Source organism: Rhinolophus hipposideros, assembly GCF_964194185.1.
Source record: "Rhinolophus hipposideros genome assembly, chromosome: X".
Lineage (NCBI taxonomy): Eukaryota > Metazoa > Chordata > Mammalia > Chiroptera > Rhinolophidae > Rhinolophus > Rhinolophus hipposideros.
The window spans coordinates 44,911,115-44,930,510 of NC_138046.1; the positions used below are offsets into that span (position 1 = coordinate 44,911,115).

At 43.4% G+C, this 19,396-nt stretch overlaps 1 protein-coding gene across 4 annotated transcripts in view; it reads left to right on the top strand.

Annotated features, from left to right (window-relative positions):
* The window catches only part of TRPC5 (transient receptor potential cation channel subfamily C member 5), a 364,801-nt gene that overhangs the window by 283,508 nt on the left and 61,897 nt on the right, over nt 1-19,396 (top strand). For all 4 annotated transcript variants that reach the window (XM_081042360.1, XM_081042359.1, XM_081042361.1 and 1 more), the window contains 2 exons: nt 16,384-16,720; nt 18,023-18,162. In XM_081042360.1, coding sequence (XP_080898486.1) covers nt 16,384-16,720; nt 18,023-18,162 — 477 coding nt within the window. The remainder of the gene's footprint in view (nt 1-16,383; nt 16,721-18,022; nt 18,163-19,396) is intronic.

A 19,396-nucleotide genomic window follows, 5' to 3' on the forward strand; every position in this document is an offset into this window, starting at 1 on the left:
ACGAAAGCAGGAAGAAACACAAATACATGGAGAATCAACAACATACTTTTAAAGAAAGACTCGGTAAAAGAAGAAATTAGAGGAGAGATCAAAATATACATAGAAACAGAGATACTTCATCAAAATGGCGGCGTGAGGTGAGACTCTGTAAAGCTCCACTGGAATTTACAACTAATCGAACTACAATAACTCCACAAAGGACTCCCTGCACAGCAGACAGGCAAGACGAAGAGGCCCACTACTGAATTCACCTCCAGGTGGGCGAAATGCGCGAGCAGCGGAGGAGGGAAGGGAGAAGTGCGGGGATGGAGGCGCATAGCGCAGAACGCAGACCTAGCTCAGTGCTCTGAGCTTGCTGCATCCCGGAACTACCACAGCTGCGGGAGAGGGAAGAACTTGGAATGCTAGGGCTCCGCTTATGGCCCACATGGCTGAGGGGGCAGCATATAACACGGCTGAACTCAATGCTCACTGCAGAGACCTTGGAGCAAAGACTGAGGGAAGAAGGCTGAAAACGGTGGTTTAAGCCCTCACTGCCGAGTGGAGAACGGAAGCCTTAGGCACTGAGACTAGCCGCCCCTCCCTACCCTCCCAGAGCTCGCACCGCCCCCACCTGCCCGGTGCTAGAAGGGATAAAGTAGCAGTGTCAGATCACAAGGACAGGATCTTTGCTGTTCTGGCAACTGTGGACCGCAAACACAGATTCGCAGCACAACTAGTTCCGGCAAAGGGGAGGGAGCTGTGGAAGCAGGACAAGCTGTGGTGGTGGTCGCCGCCATTGCTCTGGGCCACCTCTCACAACTAACCCCGCCCCTGGCCCCACCTATCGGGGCGGATCCCTGTAGGAGTAAACAGAACTTCTGAAACATACAGGCTGTGAATCGGGTGCAGAAAGAGCATTGGAACTTCAAAAGCACCCCGCACCCCTACAGGGATGTGGCGCCCTATGACCCAGATGAACTATTAACAGAGAAGAGGCCTGTCTCCCAGGGAATCCCCCCATTGTGTGAGAAGCTGGAATAGTGCAGAGAAAACATAGCACTACTGTGTCAGAGAGAAAAAAAAAGCTACAGTCGGAGAGAAAACAAAACATTCTACCAACAAGTATTGGAAAACAAAAGAAAGACCACTTCCTATCAACCTGTTGCAGAAGCCACTCCTGTAGATGTCTAGGAAGAGAAATAATAAATCAGTAATTGCCATGAATAACGAAGGCAACAAGACAGCTCAGAAAGAAAGTGAAAAATTTCCAGAAAGGAACTTAACGATATGGAAATATGTGACTTAAATGATAGATAATTCAAGATTGCAGTTCTGAAAAACCTCAAAGAGATGCAAGAAAACACAGAAAGGCAATTTAATGAACTCAGAAACGCAATCAAAGAACAAAATGAGCAATTTACGAAAGAGATTGAAATTTTAAAAAAAGAACCAAGTGGAATTTCTGGAGATTAAGAACTCAATAGAAAAAATTAAGAATGAAATAACCAGCTTAGGGAGTAGAGTTGCCCAGATGGAGGAAAGAATCAGTGACATCGAAGATAGAAACCTCGAAATTATACAGATGGAAGAAGAAAGAGACTTGAGACTTAAAAGAAATGAAAGAACTCTACAAGAACTTTCTGACTCTACCAGAAAGAGCAATATAAGAATAATGGCAATACCAGAAAAGAAGAAAGAGAGAAGGGAACAGAGAATATATTCAAACAAATTATTAATGAGAACTTCCCAAATTCGAATCCAAGAAGCAAATAGAACACCTAATTACTTCAATCCCAACAGGCCTTCTCCAAGGCACATTGTATTGAACTTGTCTTAAATTAACACCAAAGAAAGAATCCTCAAGGCAGCAAGGGGAAAGAAGATGGTAACCTACAAAGGAAAGCCATTAGATTATCATCAGATTTTTCAGCAGAAACTCTACAAGCCAAGAAGGAGTGGAACCAAATTTTCAAACTATTGAAAGAGAGAAATCATGAGCCAAGAATAAGATATCCAGCAAAGATATTCTTTAGATATGAAGGAGGAATAAAGACCTTTCTAGCCATACAGAAGCTGAGGGGATTTTCTAATACATGACCCGCACTACAAGAAATACTAAAGGAGGCTATTCGACCACATCAACAGGGACAATTTCTGGCAACCAAAACATAAAAAGGGGGAGAATAAATGCCTGAACCGGAATATGGGAATGGAGAAAGTAAGTGTGCTGAAGAAAATGGAATACTCTAAATATCAAACTTTCTTTTACATAATCTTAAGGGTAACCACTCAAAAAGAATCCAGAACTGAAATATATACTGTAATAAAAGAAGAAACAGAGGGAAACATCATAGAATACCACCACACAGAAACAATACCACAGCAAAAAGGCAAAGGAACAATGGAGATACAGCCTTACCAGAAAACTACAGATAGAATGACAGGAAATCCTTACGTATCAATAATCACACTAAATGTAAATAACCTGAACTCACCAATAAAAAGGCACAGAGTAGCAGATTGGATCAAAAAACTAAACCCAACCATATGCTGTCTCCAAGAGACAAATCTCAGCTATAAGGACAAGCATAGACTCAAAGTAAAAGGGTGAACATTGGCACTCCAAGCAAATGGTACCCAGAGAAAATCAGGTGTAGCCATAATGATATCAGATGAAACAGACTTCAGGGTGAAAAAGATAACAACAGACAAAGATGGACATTTTGTAATGGTAAAGGGGACTATACAACAAGAAGAAATAACAGTCATCATTATTTATGCCCCCAATCAGGGAGCACCAAACTCTACCAAGAAACTACTAACAGAACTAAAGGGAGAAATTGACCAAAACACAATTATACTAGGGGACTTAAATACATCATAGACAGCTATGGATAGATCATCCAAACAGAAAATAAATAATGAAATAGCAGCCCTAAATGACACATTAGATGAAATGGACATCATTGACATATGTAGAGCACTTCACCGTAAAACATCAGACTATACATTCTTTTCGAGTGTACATGGAACATTCTCAAGGATAGACCATATATTAGGACATAAAAGCAGCCTCAGCAAATTTAAGAAGATTGAAATCATACCAAGCATATTCTCTGATCACAAGGCTTTGAAATTGGATATGAACTGCGAATAGAAAGCAGGAAAAACACAAATACATGGAGATTAAACAACATACTTTTAATGAACGACTGGGTCAAAAAAGAAATGAGAGGAGAGATCAAAAGATACATAGAAACAAATGACAATGAAAATACATATTACCAAAATTTGTGGGATGCAGTGAAAGCAGTTTTAAGAGGGGAATTTATATCATTACAGGCCTATCTCAAGAAATAAGAAAAATCCCAAATAAATAACCTCATGTTACTCCTTAAAGAACTAGAAAAAGAAGAACAAGTGAAACCCGAGGTCAGCAGAAGAAAGGAAATAAAAAAATCAGAGCAGAGCTCAATGAAATAGAGAACAAAAAGACAATAGAAAAAATTAATGTGACAAAGAGCTGGTTCTTTGAAAAAATTAATAAAATCGACAAATCCTTGGCTAGACTCACTACGATAAAAAGAGAGAAGACACTAATTAACAAAATCAGAAATGAAAAAGAGGATGTTATCACGGACACAACAGAAATACAAACGATCATTCAAGAATACTATGAAGGACTATATGCCACCAAATTCAATAACCTAGAAGAAATGGACAAGTTCTTAGAAACATATAGCCTTCCAAGGCTGAACCATGAAGAACTGGAAAATCTAAACAGACCGATCACCAGTAAAGAAATTGAATCAGTCATCCAAAACCTTCCCAAAAGCAAGTCAGGGACCAGATGGCTTCACTAGTGAATTCTACCAAACCTTCAAACAGGATCTAATACCTATCCTGCTCAAACTCTTCCACAAAATTGAAGAAGAGTCAGTACTCCCTAACTCATTTTATGAGGCCAACATTACCCTGATACCAAAACCTGGTAAGGACAACACAAAAGAAGAAAACTACAGACCTATATCTCTGATGAATACTGATGCAAAAATCCTAAACAAAATTATAGCAAATCGAATACAACAATGCATTAAAAAGATCATGAGAAAACGTGGTTCATTCCAGGGTCACAAGGATGGTTCAACATCCACAAATCCATCAATGTGATACATCACATAAACAAAATAAAGGACAAAAATCATATGATTATATCAATTGATGCAGAATAGCATTTGACAAGATACAACATCCATTTATGATTAAAACACTTAATAAAATAGGTATAGAAAGAAAATACCTTAACATAATAAAGGCTATGTACGACAAGCCCTCAGCTAATCTCATAATTAATGGTGAAAAACTGAAGCCCTTTGCTCTACGTTCAGGAACACGACAGGGCTGTCCCCTATCACCTCTGCTTCTCAACATGGTGTTGGAAGTCCTTGCCAGAACCATCAGGCAAGAGAACGAAACAAAAGGCATCCAAATTGGGAATGAAGAAGTTAAATTATCACTCTTTGCAGATGACATGATCCTATATAGAAAACCCTAAAGACTCCACCAAAAAGCTATTAGAAACAATCAACGAATACAGTAAAGTTGCTGGCTACAAAATCAACGTACAAAAGTCCATTGCATTCCTATATACTAACAATGAAATCTCAGAAAAAGAAATACAGAAAACAATTCCCTTTGCAATTGCAGCAAAAATAATAAAATACCTAGGAATAAACTTAACCAAGGATGTGAAGGACCTATATGCTGAAAACTATAAGACGTTTTTGAACGAAATTGAAGAAGACACAAAGAAATGGAAAGACATTCCGCGCTCATGGATGGAAGAATCAACATAGTTAAAATGGCCATATTACCCAAAGCAATATACAGATTTAATGCAATCCCCATCAAAATCCCAATGGCATTTTTTAAAGAAATAGAATTAAACATCATCAGATTTGTTTGGAACCACAAAAGACCCCGAATAGCCAAAGCAATCTTAAGAAAAAAGAACAATGCTGGAGATACCACACTGCCTGACTGTAGCTTGTACTACAGGGCTACAATAATCAAAACAGCATGATATTGGGAGAAAACCAGACACGTAGACCAATGGAATAGAACTGAGAACCCAGAAATAAAAGCACATAAATATGCACAGATAATTTTTGACAAAGAGCTAAAAACATACAATGGAGAAAAGACAGCCTGTTCAATAAATGTTGCTGGGAGAATTGGAAAGCCACGTGCAAAATTGTGAACCAGGACTGCTATCTGTCACCATGTACCAAAATTAATTCAAAATGGATCAAAGACTTAAGCATAAGACCTGACACAATAAACTGCATATAAGAAAACATAGGTACTCAACTTATGGACCTTGGGTTCAAAGAGCATTTTATGAATTTGACTCCAAAGCCAATGGAAGTAAATGCTAAAATAAACAAGTGGAACTATATGAAACTTAAAAGCTTTTGCATAGCAAAAGAAGCCATCGACATAATAAACAGGCAACCAACTGAATGGGAGAAGATTTTTGCAAACAGTGCCTCTCATAAGGGGCTAATATCCAAAATATACAAGGAACTCATGAAACGCAACAAAAAAAAAAACCAACAACCCAATTGAAAAATGGGCAGAGGACCTGAAGACACATTTCTCCAAAGAGGACTTACAAATGGCAAATAGACATATGAAAAAATGCTCAACATCACCAATCATCACAGAAATGCAAATAAAAACCACAATGAGATATCACGTCACCCCAGTCAGAATGGCTATCATCAACAAGACAAATAGTAACAAGTGTTGGAGAGGCTGTGGAGAAAATGGAACCCTCATACACTGTTGTTGGGAATGCAGACTGGTGCTGCTGTTATGGAAGGCAGTGTGGAGGTTCCTCAAAAAATTACAAATAGAATTACCATATGACCCAGCAATCCCTCTCCTGTGTATCTACCCAAAAAATCTGAAAACATTTATACTTAACGACACATGTTCATTGCAGCTTGTTCATGGTGGCCAAGACATGGAAACCACCAAAGTGTCCTTCGATAGATGAATGGATAAAGAAGTTGTGGTATAGAATACTATTTGGCGGTAAGAAAAGATGATATGGGAACATTTGTGACAACATGGATGAATCTTGAGAGTATGATGGTAAGCGACATAAGTCAGAAACAAAAAGCAGGGAACCCTAAGATTTCACTGATATGTGGTATATAAACCAAAAACAACAAAAGAACAAGACCAACAAATGAGAAACAAAAACTCATAGACCCAGACAATAGTTTAGTGGTTACCAGAGGGCAAGGGGGTGAGGGGTAGGAGATAAGGGTAAGGGGGATCCCCCCCTTCCAATATATGGTGATGGAAGGAGAACTGACTCTGGATGGTGAACACACAATGGGATTTATATATGTTGTAATACAGAATTGTACATCTGAAATTTATGTAATTTTACTAACAATTTTCACCCCAATAAATTAAAAAGAAAAAAAAAAGTAATTTTCAGCCCTTGCCTAGGAACACTGGAGAAATTAAGCACTGCAAAGAAAAAATAAACTGTAGTGAGAGCCGAGCCGTAGGAGATTTATGAAGAAAAAATTTAGACAGGTTGAAAAGTTGGGTCCTATAAAGATCTCACATGGGGCTCAACCAGGCAGCTAAGATCTTCAGGGAATCCCCCATGTCTTTAGCTATGCTTGGCTCCCCCTGCCTTTCCTAGCTTCTACTTAGGTGCCCAGACCTGGAAGGGCCCCTTCACTTCTGGGCTTTGCTGGCAGGCAGATCCCTTATAGCTAGATAACTGGCTAATGTGATATACTCACTTTGAACTCTTAAGTGTAGTTCGTAGTTTCAAATATTACTACTTCCTAAAAACATAAATATGACTTCAATGACTTAACCCAAAGCAGTTAGTGATATGGCCATTTCAATCATTGTGGCAAGGCCAATGGGGAAGATACTGAGAAATTCAGCTTTCTGCAGGCCTCAGATCATACCATCCCTGCATTGCCAGTGTGCCATATTTAAGAGCTTTGTCTATGGTCAGCTAAGCTAGGGCTCCAGTCCTGGTTCCAAGATTTACCAAGAATGTAAGCTTGGGTTCAGTCCCATCATCTGTAAAATGGGTATAATCTGCCTTTAGGGTGGCTTGAGATGATGCTTGTGAAAATCTGGTACAGTGCCTGGCACACTAGAAGAGCTCAATAGATCATAGTTAATCTGACTATGTTAAAAATAGTTACTAGTTGAAATTCCTAAGAGAATTGACTTAGTTACCAGACTTCACCCCCTACATACACTAAAGAAAGAAGCTTTTAGAAAGAGAGTGTTCCACCAACGTTCATCCAATACAGATTTATTCATTCATTCACACGTTCAACAAATATTTATTCAGTGTTTATCTTAGGTCAGGCATTTAGTAAAATAATAGGATTAATACAAAAACTAAGAACGCTGCCAGTCCTTAAGCAACAGCCAGTCCTCTGGCTTTTAAGAAGCTCCGATAACTGCTCAAACTTTGTTTTCTTTTTGAAGACCCTAAGAAGGGAATGGGGGAAAGGATTCTATTTGCACTAATCCATAAACAAATGCATCACTTTGGAAAATTGGAAAGCAGGAGTCTTCCAAATTTGTTCTTCTTTTTCAGAATTGACTTGGCTATTCTGCGTCCATTGTGTTTCTATATGAATTTTCTGATCATCTTGTCAATTTATGCAAATAAAACAAAACAGAAAACTCTGGGGTTTTGATAGGGATTGCATTGAACGTGTAGAACAGTTTGGGGAGTATTGCCATTTTAACAATATTCTCTTCCAAGATTTAATGATCCCTTACTATATGCTAAGCATAGTTCTAAGTGCTTCATATGTAGTAACTGAGCTTAATCCTCATACCAACCGTATATGGTAGATGCTATTATATCCATTCTTCAGATGAAGATGTTGAAGAACAGAAAAAAACCATTGCAATCTAGCTCGAGAGGCTATACGACACTCATGAAAGAAGACTTCCAGGACTGCTTCATAAAGTGGCAAGAAAGATGGGATAAGCGTGTTCAAAGCTAGGGGGAGTATTTTGAGGGGGATTGATAACATCGTGTCTTTTACTGTAATAGTTCTTTTTTTTAATTTAAACATTCACCATATTTGTTAATCACACCTCGTAGTCTTAGCTATTCTACTATGTTGCTTTCCACATACACGCGCATGTACACACACACACAATTCACTTATGGATCCCCATTGCTTTTAAAATTGGTCATACTATTTATAATAGCCTAGAACTATTAGTTTGATCTTCTCTAACCCCTGCCTACCTCTCCAGCCTCAACTCTTGCCATTCTCAGTTTTGCAGTTCAACCTATATCCACCCCAGACGGCTTTAGTTCCCCGTACAAGTCATGCTCTTTTTCACCTCTATGCCTGCAGTCAGGTTTCTGAGGCGAGACCCTGGAGGAGTGGAGTGTAGTGATGGAGTCCCAGAGAGCAGTTTCCAGGCTCTCAGCTTCACATGGAAAGGTGTTGGCTTGGTTATTTGATGGCCATCAGCTAATATTACTAATCACTAATATTACTGCCATGGCTACACCGGCAAGGTTGGTTGGCAGAGAAGCGGACGGTGGATTGCGGATCATGTGGATCCTGCTTCTTGTAACTCCAACCCAGCCACCAGCGAGAATATAGTGGTACGAACCCCCTATCCATGGCTCTGTTGGTGTTCCTTTTTGGCCTCACCATATTTTGTGTTCACCCACCAAGAGCGGGACCAGAGACCCTGCATTACACTTGGCGCAGCGAGCAGGGTCTCAACCAGCTCGGGGAACAGGAAATGCAATCTGCTTGGGAGAAACATGACCTCTCAGTAAATTGGTGTTTCTCTTGAGCCTCCGGATGGCATACCATCCTCTTGGCCATAGCAAGCGTCACCTGCCATTTGGTAATTCGCTGCTGCTGTATGCTCCTAGAGTTGTGGACAGCTTACACCGGGGCCACCACCCACTCAGACACCTGGTGCAGCAAGCAAGATTCCAGCCAGGTAAGAATGATGTCTGTCTCTGGACAGGAGGACATGTGGCCCCCACACAATGTGTGGTACCCGGTAGTCACTGTTCTCAGGAGTTGGACCCCTGTGGAGGGGTGAGAAGACGTGGATGGCTCTCTGGCCAGCATAGAAAGGGCCCTGTAGGTTTTAACTGAGCAGATGCTGGAGAAGATGAAAAGTACAGCCAGCCGTGTGGGCTGGATGTTCCTCACCATGTTGCGTTGTAACATGAAAAAAGCACTTATTATAGCAGCTCAGGTACGGGACCGGCAGGCCATGTGGGAGGCACTGGAAGCTCAGATCTGCCAGTTAGAAGAGGTGCTCCATGGTGGAGACTCTGAGGCAGAGGCAGACAACACGATTGGAAGCAATGTAGCTCCCTACCTCCATGACCTGCCCATCCTGCAGCAAAAGGTGAAGCATGAGCAAACTTTGGGCCCCGGGGGCATTGCTGCCGGTAACCCAGCTATGACTGAGTTCACAACCTACTCCCCTTACACTCCCACTGAGCTGTAGGAGGTGGGAAGGTGATGCCGACAGCGCCCTGGAGAGCCAATCTCGGCTTGGCTGCTGCATTTATGGGATGAGGGGGCAGACAGCATTCTCTGCTCCCCAAGGCGAAATAGAAAAGCTAGCCTCCATGACAGTGCCTCCGTCCCTGTGATAAAGGTTACAGAACTGCCATAGGTTGGCCCACGACCAGGGCAACCACACTCTAATGGAGCGGCTCACCACTGTGGTACGCACAGTATGGGGAGAGGCTGGCGAGCTACCAGACACTGTGAGTAAATGGCAATCGTATGCCAAACTTGCTCAAATCATCCATGAAATGAGTATGAGACATGCTATGTTCAACCCTAATATGCGGTGGGCCGGATGACGAGTGTTTTAAAACCAGCATGAGACATCTGGTTTTAGATACTGCCCCTGTAAATGCTCTTGGATCCTTGGTTGCCATTCTTACGCCCTATGTGGGACGGCAGATCCATGAAGTTACCATTGCCATGGCCAGCCTTGGGGATGTTGAAAGCTGGCAGCAAGGGAAGTTAAGACATGAAGTCCAAGAAGGTAAGGCCTGGAAACCCCAGTCAAAAGTAAGCGGGCGAGGTCACGGGCCTCAGAAAGTAACATGCATGCAGATGTGGCATGATCTCGTGGCAGCAGGGGTTGATCAGGAAAAAATACACCGACAACCCAATGCACTCTTGTTGGAACTTTGGAAACTTCGCCAGAACAGCAATTCCGGTGAAGCCTAAAGAAGTCCGGAAAAGTGTGACCCGTCTCCTTCCAGGACTTCATGAGGCAGCTTGAGGCCGACTCCTTTCAGCTTGACTGGGCGGGGGGTAAGGTACCCGGTCAGAGGGGACAAGCGGGGACTGGAGGCCCCATGTGGATATGTCCATACATTGGTCCCCTTCTAATGTGCATAGGCTTTTGGCCCTGGTTGACACTGGCACAGACTGCAGTCTTGTTTATGGGAACCCAGAACTGTTCCCCAGACAAGCAATCTGCATTGATGGCTCCAGAGGAAAGATGGTGATGGTAAAAGCTGTTTCCTTACCACTGGGTATAGGAAGGCTTCCCCCCACATACCTACAAGGTGTATGTCTCCCCCATTCCGGAATATATTCTAGGGATGGACGTGCTACATGGCCTCAGTTTACAGATGGCGGTAGGAGAGCTCCGTCTCCAGATCCAGGTGGTGAAAGCGGTGACATGCGGGCATGCTCACCACCCTCCTTAAGTGTTGCCGCAGCCCCGGCGTGTGGTTACAGTGAGACAGTACCGCCTGCCAGGAGGGCAGGAGGAGATTGGTTGTACAATTTTGGAATTGGAGAAGGCACATATTGTGAGGCCAACGCACAGTCCCTTTAATTCCCCACTATTGCCTGTCAAGAAGCCAGATGGGACCTGGCAAATGACTGTGGACTATAGGGTGAATAAGGTGATGCCAAATTTGCAAGCTGCAGTGCCTTCAATTCATGATTTGATGGATTGTCTGACTGTCTGCGTGGGAACGTACCAATGTGTAGTGGACTTGGCAAATGCTTTTTTCTCCATTGACATTGCACCCAAGTGTCAAGAGCAGTTTGCTTTTACTTGGGAAGGGCAGCAATGGACTTTTCAAGTACTTCCTCAGACATACTTGCACAGCCCCCTGTCTGCCATGGGTTTGTAGCCCAGAACTTGGCACAGTGGGATCACCCATCCTCTGTGGTCCTGTTTCATTATGTTGATGATATTTTACTAACATGATTCTCTTTCAGATTTAGAGCAAGCAGCTCCCTCTCTTCTCCGCCACCTGAAGTCATCTGGCCTGGCGGTGAACGAGGAAAAGGTCCAAGGCCCTGGCTTATCTGTCAAGTTTTTGAGTGTTGTGTGGTCGGGTAAGACAAAGGTCATACCTGAAGCAATTATTGATAAGATATAAGCATTTCCCCGGCCGACCAAGGTCTCCCAACTGCAGATGTATTTGGGTCTGCTCAGGTATTGGCAGGTGTTTGTACCCCATTTAGCATAAATAGCAAGGCCCTTGTGTTCCATGATAAAAAAGGGGCCTCATGGGATTGGACAGAGGGTATAGAGCAAGGTTTTGTTGCCACAAAACAGGCAGTGCAGCAGGCACAGGCTCTGCAAATAGTAGACCCTGGTCGCCCGTTTGAACTTGATGTTCACGTAGCCCCCGGAGGGTATGGTTGGGGCCTCTGGCAACGGCAGCGGTGTCTCCTGTCACCTGTGGGATTTTGGTCCCAATTGTGGAAAGGAGTGGAAGTCTGCTACTCTCTAATAAAGAAACAACTGGCTGCTGTATACGCAGCCCTAGTGGCCACAGAAGCCATCACAGGAACGGCACGGGTATTGGTTCAAATAATCTATCCCATCCAAGGGTGGGTCCGTACCTGGACCAAAAGACCCAAAATGGGGTGGCACAGACCACCCCCCTTGCCAAGTGGGGTGCCTACTTAGAGCAATGTAGCACCCTTAGTTCAAGCCCTTTGAGCACAGATCTACAGCAAATCTTGGGGCCTGTGGAGCTTGTAGCCCAGGCTGAGCCAAGCACTCTTCCTAGCGGGGAAGATTTGGAGCCTTCGCCCTACAGAGTAGGACAGTCCCCAGTACCTGAAGATGCCTGGTACACTGATAGTTCTAGCTGGGGAGCTGCAGCCATTTGAACGGCTATTGGTGTGTAGCCCCAAATAGACACCATTTGGTTTGATACCGGGATGGGCCAGAGTAGCCAGTAGGCTGAGCTATGGGATGTATGTATGATAATCAGCCACGAGCCCAGGCCCCTAGTTATTTGTACTGACAGTTGGGCGGTGTTCCAGGGCCTAACGTTGTGGCTCCCTATGTGGAAACACCAAAACTGGTTGGTAGGACACTGTCCACTGTGGGGTCAAGCCATGTGGCAGGACCTCTGGGACCTAGGGCAGGGAAAGGAGGTGACCTTAATGCAAGTCACAGGTCACTCCCCTTTAGTGTCCCCAGGTAGTGATGAAGCAGATGCCCTAGCACAGGTCCGATGGTTAGAACGGGCCCCTGCCACTGATGTGGCCCATTGGCTGCACAGGAAATTGCAGCACGCTGGAAGCTGAACCATGTCGCAGGTGAGCAGATGCTGGGATCTGCCTTTGAAATGGCAGGAGATAGCAGATGCCTGCTATGACTGTGCCTTCTGTGCCCAGGATAGCCCCCAACAGCAGAGGCTTTCCTGGGAAACAGCAGATTATGCGACGGAGGGTGCCCCTCCCTTGCTGGCAAGTGGATTACATTGGACCCCTGCCTAAGGCCTACAAAGCGATATATGCATTCACAGCAGTGGACACTGCTATGGGGTTGATGTTTGCTTGGCGGTGTCCAGCTGCGGATCAACAGCATACACTGGTCGCTCTTACATGTGCACCCTGTATGAGCGCCCCCAAGTCATTGAAAGTGGCAGGAGTACCCATTTTACGGGACAAGAAGTGCCCGTAAAATGCCTGGCTGGGCTGCCAGGATGGACGTACAATGGTTGTTTCATACCTTGTACAATCCACAAGCAGCTGGCATGATTGAATGCTACAACGGCCTTTTTTTTATTTTTTATTTTTTTATTAGTTTCAGGTGCACAAGACAAAGTAATACTTAGATGTTTATCATTTATATCCCTCACACTGTGTGAACCCCCCTCCTCCATCCACTATCCCTCTGACATTGCACAGAGCCATTACATTTCCACAACGGCCTTTTGAAGCAAGGCCTCCGAGTGTCAAAACACCCTCCCATGATGTGTGACTGGGCCTCGTGTCTGTGGGACGTCTTGAGAATCCTGAATGAGATCACGGAAGGGAGGGCCCGCACCAGTAGAAGCTCTGCTACATTGAACGGTCTATCCCATTCAGTCACAGGTTACCACAAGTGAGACTCTGTTAAAGCCAGGCTATGGCAGAAATGGAAACATTTTGCTGCCAGGACCCACATGCTTGAAAGCAGGGGAACAGCAGCAATGGACTTGGCCCTGGTGGGTCAAAAGCCCCCACAATTTGCAAGTTATGCCAGGGATAGTGGCTGAGTGGCCACCACATGTGACTGGTATATGGAGGTCCCAATGTCGAGACGATTTTGCGGGGAATCTATGTACTCTTGCTATGGCCTACTATGGGGACCCCTGTTCTGCTACATGTTGAAAATACGCAAGGGACCCCAAGCACTGCCATAAAGGTCTGGTACCACAACCAGGAAAGGTGCTGGTGGCAGCGACCCTCCTTTCCCAGGACAAAAAGCTAGCATGTATCCTCCCAGATGGAAGGGATTTGCCATTGTTGGTTCCTATGACTTCTATTTTTTTTCTGCCCGTAGGTGCCTATGGGCTATTACGATAGTGGATTGGGCCCACACTTTTAATGGTGTGGTGAATCAGTCATCTTATCAGATTGGCTCGGAACTGCCGATTAGTTCAGCCCCAGGTTGCCGCAGAAAATGTGCTGTTTCAGGTGGCAATGGCTGTATAAGTAGACATCAGGGGACACCCCCTGGGACATTACTTGAACTGGCCTGAAACTTTTTCTTATGAGCTGGGTTCCTGGCACAGGGCCCCTCACAAAGGACGCTGGTTGCGTGGGGTGTGAGGCGAGAACCTGGAGGGGTGGAGTATAGGGACAGAGCCCCAGAGAGCAGTTTCCAGGCTCTTGGCCTCATGTGGAAAGGTGCTGGCTCGGTTATTAGATGGCTGTCAGCTGTAATCAGATAGCCATCAGCTGTAACTAGTTGGCCATCAGCTGTAACCGGTTAACCTTGCCTATGCTGGCAAGGTTGGTTGGCAAAGAAGCGGACGGTGGATTTTACGGATTGTGTGGATCCTGCTTCTTGTAACTCCAACCCAGCCACCAGTGAGAATATAGTGGTGTGAACCCCCTATCCATGGCTCCGTTGGTGTTCCGTTTTGGCCTCACCATATTTTGTCTCCACCCGCCGAGAGCAGGACCACAGACCCTGCATTACAGGATCTCTTGGCTCTTTTCTCCCTTTCTTTCTCCTCCCCTATACCTAACTAACTTCTATATACCTTTAATGGTCCACTCAGATATTGCCTCTTCCAAAAAGCCTTTGCTGAGCAGTACAGATTTGTCACTCTTTTGTGCCCTATTATGCTTTGTTCACATCCATTTCAGTGCCCTTACTGGACTGTTTTATAACTGTCTTTTTATACATCTGTCTCCCTCAGTAAGCTATGTGCTCCCAGCGCTTTTCCCTACTGCACCCAAATATCTTGCTTTACCCTTTTACTTCTGTGTATGTTTTTCTAGAACTTTTGCATTCCAGCCTTTGGCATATGTTATAATGTCAAGAAGAACAGAAAGGGACTATAAGATTTTGTCTCTTTGTGTGTGACTGTGTGAAAAGGAGATATGAGGACATACTGGGGATCATGAACATTTTTGAAGAAATTGAGATCACATGGCAAAAAGATTTCAGAGCTTAGTTTTTATAGTTTGGTAAGAGTAAACTTCTTTAGGGTAGGCTAGACCTCCAAATATATGACTCAAATACAGTCATGTAACATTCCAAGACAGGTATTCATGGTGAGCAGGATAGTTCTCCTCCACATGGTCAGTGAGGGACACAGGCTGATAGAAGTCCCTAAGTCATCCTGGGTTACCACATCACAGTCAGCCGGAAGATGAGAACATGGAGGAGCACACATGGGAGACCTCTATAGGCCAAGACTGGAAGTACCACTCATCATTTCTCTGAACATTCCATTATGAAGAATTTAGTAGTGGCCAAACCTCACTACAAGGGAGACTGGGAGATGGAGGCCAGTCATGGGCTCAAGGAAGAAAAGAATGGTATTGGTGGGGAAGCTAGTGACCTTCCTAGATATGTTAACAGTAAATTTGGTCTAGTAAGATATATGACACATATCTGTTTAACCTTTTCCATGGGAGCTGGAGTAGTCAAATATAAGCAGTATTTAAAACCATGGCTGACAGCTGCGCTCCCTATTGAGCTGCTTACCAGGAAAGAGCGGCTGGAGGATGACTTGCAATGCTGGTGATTCTTTAACCATTAATCACTGACACTTTGTAGTTTGCTTTTAGTAAATTCCCAGCTAAGTTAGTATACAATTTTATAATATTGGCCCCCAAATAAACGTTTCCTCCTTTGTATGTCTAGACTACAAATGGTGTTAAGTGGATAGCAAAATAGCAATCTGATTCATTGCTAGCCAACCAAGAGGTGATTAGAAACAAAGGGGGAAAAAGACAAAATCAAAAAGGAACTCATTTCCATTCCAAATCATAGCCATAGGCATGAGATGATACCCTGCCAGTTTGTGTTTGCCCAAAGTGCACATTTGTTGATGATTTCATGTAGGCCAGAAGAATGAGTAAATGTGAATCATTTTGAAATGAAATATCCCCACAATTCTCTGCTAAGAGGCGTGTAAATTCCCAGGATAATTTTGTAAAACAGCTACCCAGGCTCTACCTCCAAGAGAGGCTCATTTAGTCAGCCTGTGGTGCCACCTGGGAATCTGGATATTTTAAATGTCCCTTGGATAATTCTGATGCAATGCCCAGTTTTGGAGACCATTTCTCTAACATGATGGGATGAGAATAGGGAAACATGCCAAAGCACAAACCAGAATGATTTTGTTTAACATACGAAATGAATAAGCCTAAGCAAGATCTAGTCTCATAGCTTAACATGTAAAGCTGTCTCTGGGGTTAGACCCATTCATGGGAACCCAGAAATCAGGCCTCTTTTGGGGTCTGGCCATGCAGCTGGCTGTAAACTAGGAAAGGTATTACGAATGTAGACTTCCTCCTGGTCATCTCAGATGCCTAACTTGTTCTCTTCTTTTCCCAGTTTGTTGCACAGCCCAATTGCCAACAGTTGCTTGCCACTCTCTGGTATGACGGCTTTCCTGGATGGCGGCGGAAACACTGGGTAGTCAAGCTTTTGACCTGCATGACCATTGGATTCCTGTTTCCCATGTTGTCTATAGCTTATCTGATCTCACCCAGGAGCAACCTTGGTCTGTTCATCAAGAAACCCTTTATCAAGTTTATCTGCCATACAGCATCATATCTGACCTTTCTCTTCATGCTTCTCCTGGCTTCTCAGCATATCGTCAGGACCGACCTCCATGTACAGGGGCCTCCCCCAACTGTTGTGGAATGGATGATATTGCCTTGGGTTCTCGGTGAGTCAAAGAGACCAGGAGATATGGCCAGACTGACTGCTGGTCCTGTCTAAAGAAACTACTGGAATAGACAGTTGTACTGGCCCTGAACTAGGGCACCTTTCTTCTGTGCAGTGGGGTAGTCTTCTGTTGAGAGTCTCAGAAATGTGATTCCTTCTTCCCCGGGCCCTAGTCACTCAGTATTGCCTGGTTCACAGTGAGATTGGCAGTGCACCCAGCATTTTTTTCTGCCAACTTAACATCCTCAAAAACAAGGAAGGTGTGTATGTCAGTTGGTTTAGAGGGAAATCCAAGTGTCAGTCATGGTGGGTCTAGGTGAGCTAGACAGGGTAAGTCTATTCGATGCCCTCTTGCCCATAACTGGGGAAGGGGACACTTAGATCTACTGCTTTCTCATGTCTATTCCACACAATCCCAGTACTTATTCAGGGTAGACATCCTATTTGGATACAGATTTTGCAATCAGGAGGAGAACCTGGGAAATACACACAATTCATGGTAAAAGCAGCCTTATTAGCAGTGTCCAGGCATAATTAGATTGCACTGGACCCTCCAATGCATTGCCATCCTCCAAATCCTTGCTACTCAAACTGTGGTCCTCCATCCAGCAATGTCAGCATCATCTGGACACTTGTTAGACATACAGAATATCAAGTCCCACCCTAGAACTATGGAATCAGAATCTGTATTTTGACATCATGCCCAGATGGTTCACATGCACTTCTGCTTTCCATATTCTAAGGCTAAAGAAACATCTATGTTATTGGACACAATTCCATGAAACCTCCACACAATGAGAGGAAAAAGAGGAAAAAATGATTCTAAATTATTTTGGGCCCCACTGCCTGGCTTCAGCACCAACATCTGGTAATTTTGTCCATCGTCAACTTCCTCACCTTAAAACTCATTGAGAAGTTTTACCTCTAGCACATAGTGGAATCTGAGGACAATGGGATAATACTGATCTCATTAATTTACTGATGAAATTATTCCTACTTTAAAATGGGAAGAGGGTAGAATCAAGTAACCCAAAATTATAACAGCATTCCAGTAATCATAGTAACAATGCTAAAAGTGAGTATTAGCCAGAAAAGTATAATATATGTGCATCTTCAGGTTTGGCAAGTTCCAGATGGGGAGGTGAGATAGGAAAAAGATAAGTGATTATCCCCTCTAGGGACTTCAGTCCACTGACCCCAATTAATTCATTAATTTCATCTTTCTTTACTTGGGGGAATCTGATTGAATATGATGATTATTCTGACCCTGTGAAAAAATTAACCTTTTGCCTCCATTCTTCAGGTTTCATTTGGGGGGAGATTAAGGAAATGTGGGATGGTGGATTTACTGAATACATCCACGACTGGTGGAATCTGATGGATTTTGCAATGAACTCACTCTACCTGGCAACTATTTCCTTGAAGATTGTGGCCTATGTCAAGGTAATTTGGAATGTCTACCATTTTTCTTAAGCAATGATTTTGGTGACATTAAGCTTTAGCACTGGGAACCTAAAGAGTTTAGGGGGAAAGTGCTGATGACAGTCCAATTTATGCAGGAAGTACCATATAAACAGACATTCTTCCAATGGTTTGTAAGCAGTGTCCACACAAACAAAGAAAGTGGAGAATGGAGCAATTTGCAAATGAATCCTTAGCCTGTTAAACTCAGAGAGTAAAAGGGTCTTCAGCCACCCATCTACCCAGTCATTGTTTCAATCTTCCCTACAATATCTTTCCCAAGAAGATGGCCCACCAATGCTTGCATAGGACAGGAACAGAAAATTCACTGAATTCACTACTCCAAAAGCCCCTCTGAACCCTTGTTACTCCACTAAAAAGTGCTAACTTTATATTTTTCTATTATTGTTCTCCTTGTGACATATTAATTAGTAATCCTTCCCTGTAGGGTCAAACAGAACAAGGCTGTTCCTTCTCCATAATAGTGCTTCCAATATGAAGTCATCTCTCCCTAACCTGCTGAGTTGTCTCTTCTCTAAATATTCATACTTCCCTCAAGTGTTCTTCATATGACAAATAGCAGAACACTAGAAATTTCACTGCAGGAGACAGAGATCTTTAATCATGTCTGCCTCCCTCACCACTTACACCACTAGGATGATTATTCAAGCTGTTAGGAATCCAGCTTTTTGAGTATCACCCAGTCCATGCCTCTCTACCAACTAAGATAATGTACATACACATACACACACACCACCACCACCACCAAAACCTTGATGTTTTTCCTGCACAATGAATTATCCTGAAACATCATTTTATGTCCTGCCCCTCACATTGGGTAGATACAGGCTCCAAATTTAGATTTGGTGCTCATTAGATAATGGAATGGCCATCCTCTTTCCACACTGAGTTGAACTTATCCAGCATGAGGAAAAGCTGACAATTCAGTCTCCAGGATAATCTAGTCAACCATGCTTTTTGGCACTAAACTCCACATTAAAAAATTTTAAAATGAGAATATGGCTGTCCCCCTAATCTCCAACAACTTGGTTTATTTTATATCCCTAATATGCATATTGCATAAATTTTAAGACATTAGGAGTTAGTCATATGGATCATAAATATTAAATGTGGTCATGAAACATTTTTGAAAGAAGCCTAAGAGTATGCCTTATACTTGTGGTGATCATTTAACACAAACTTACAACTTCCTTAC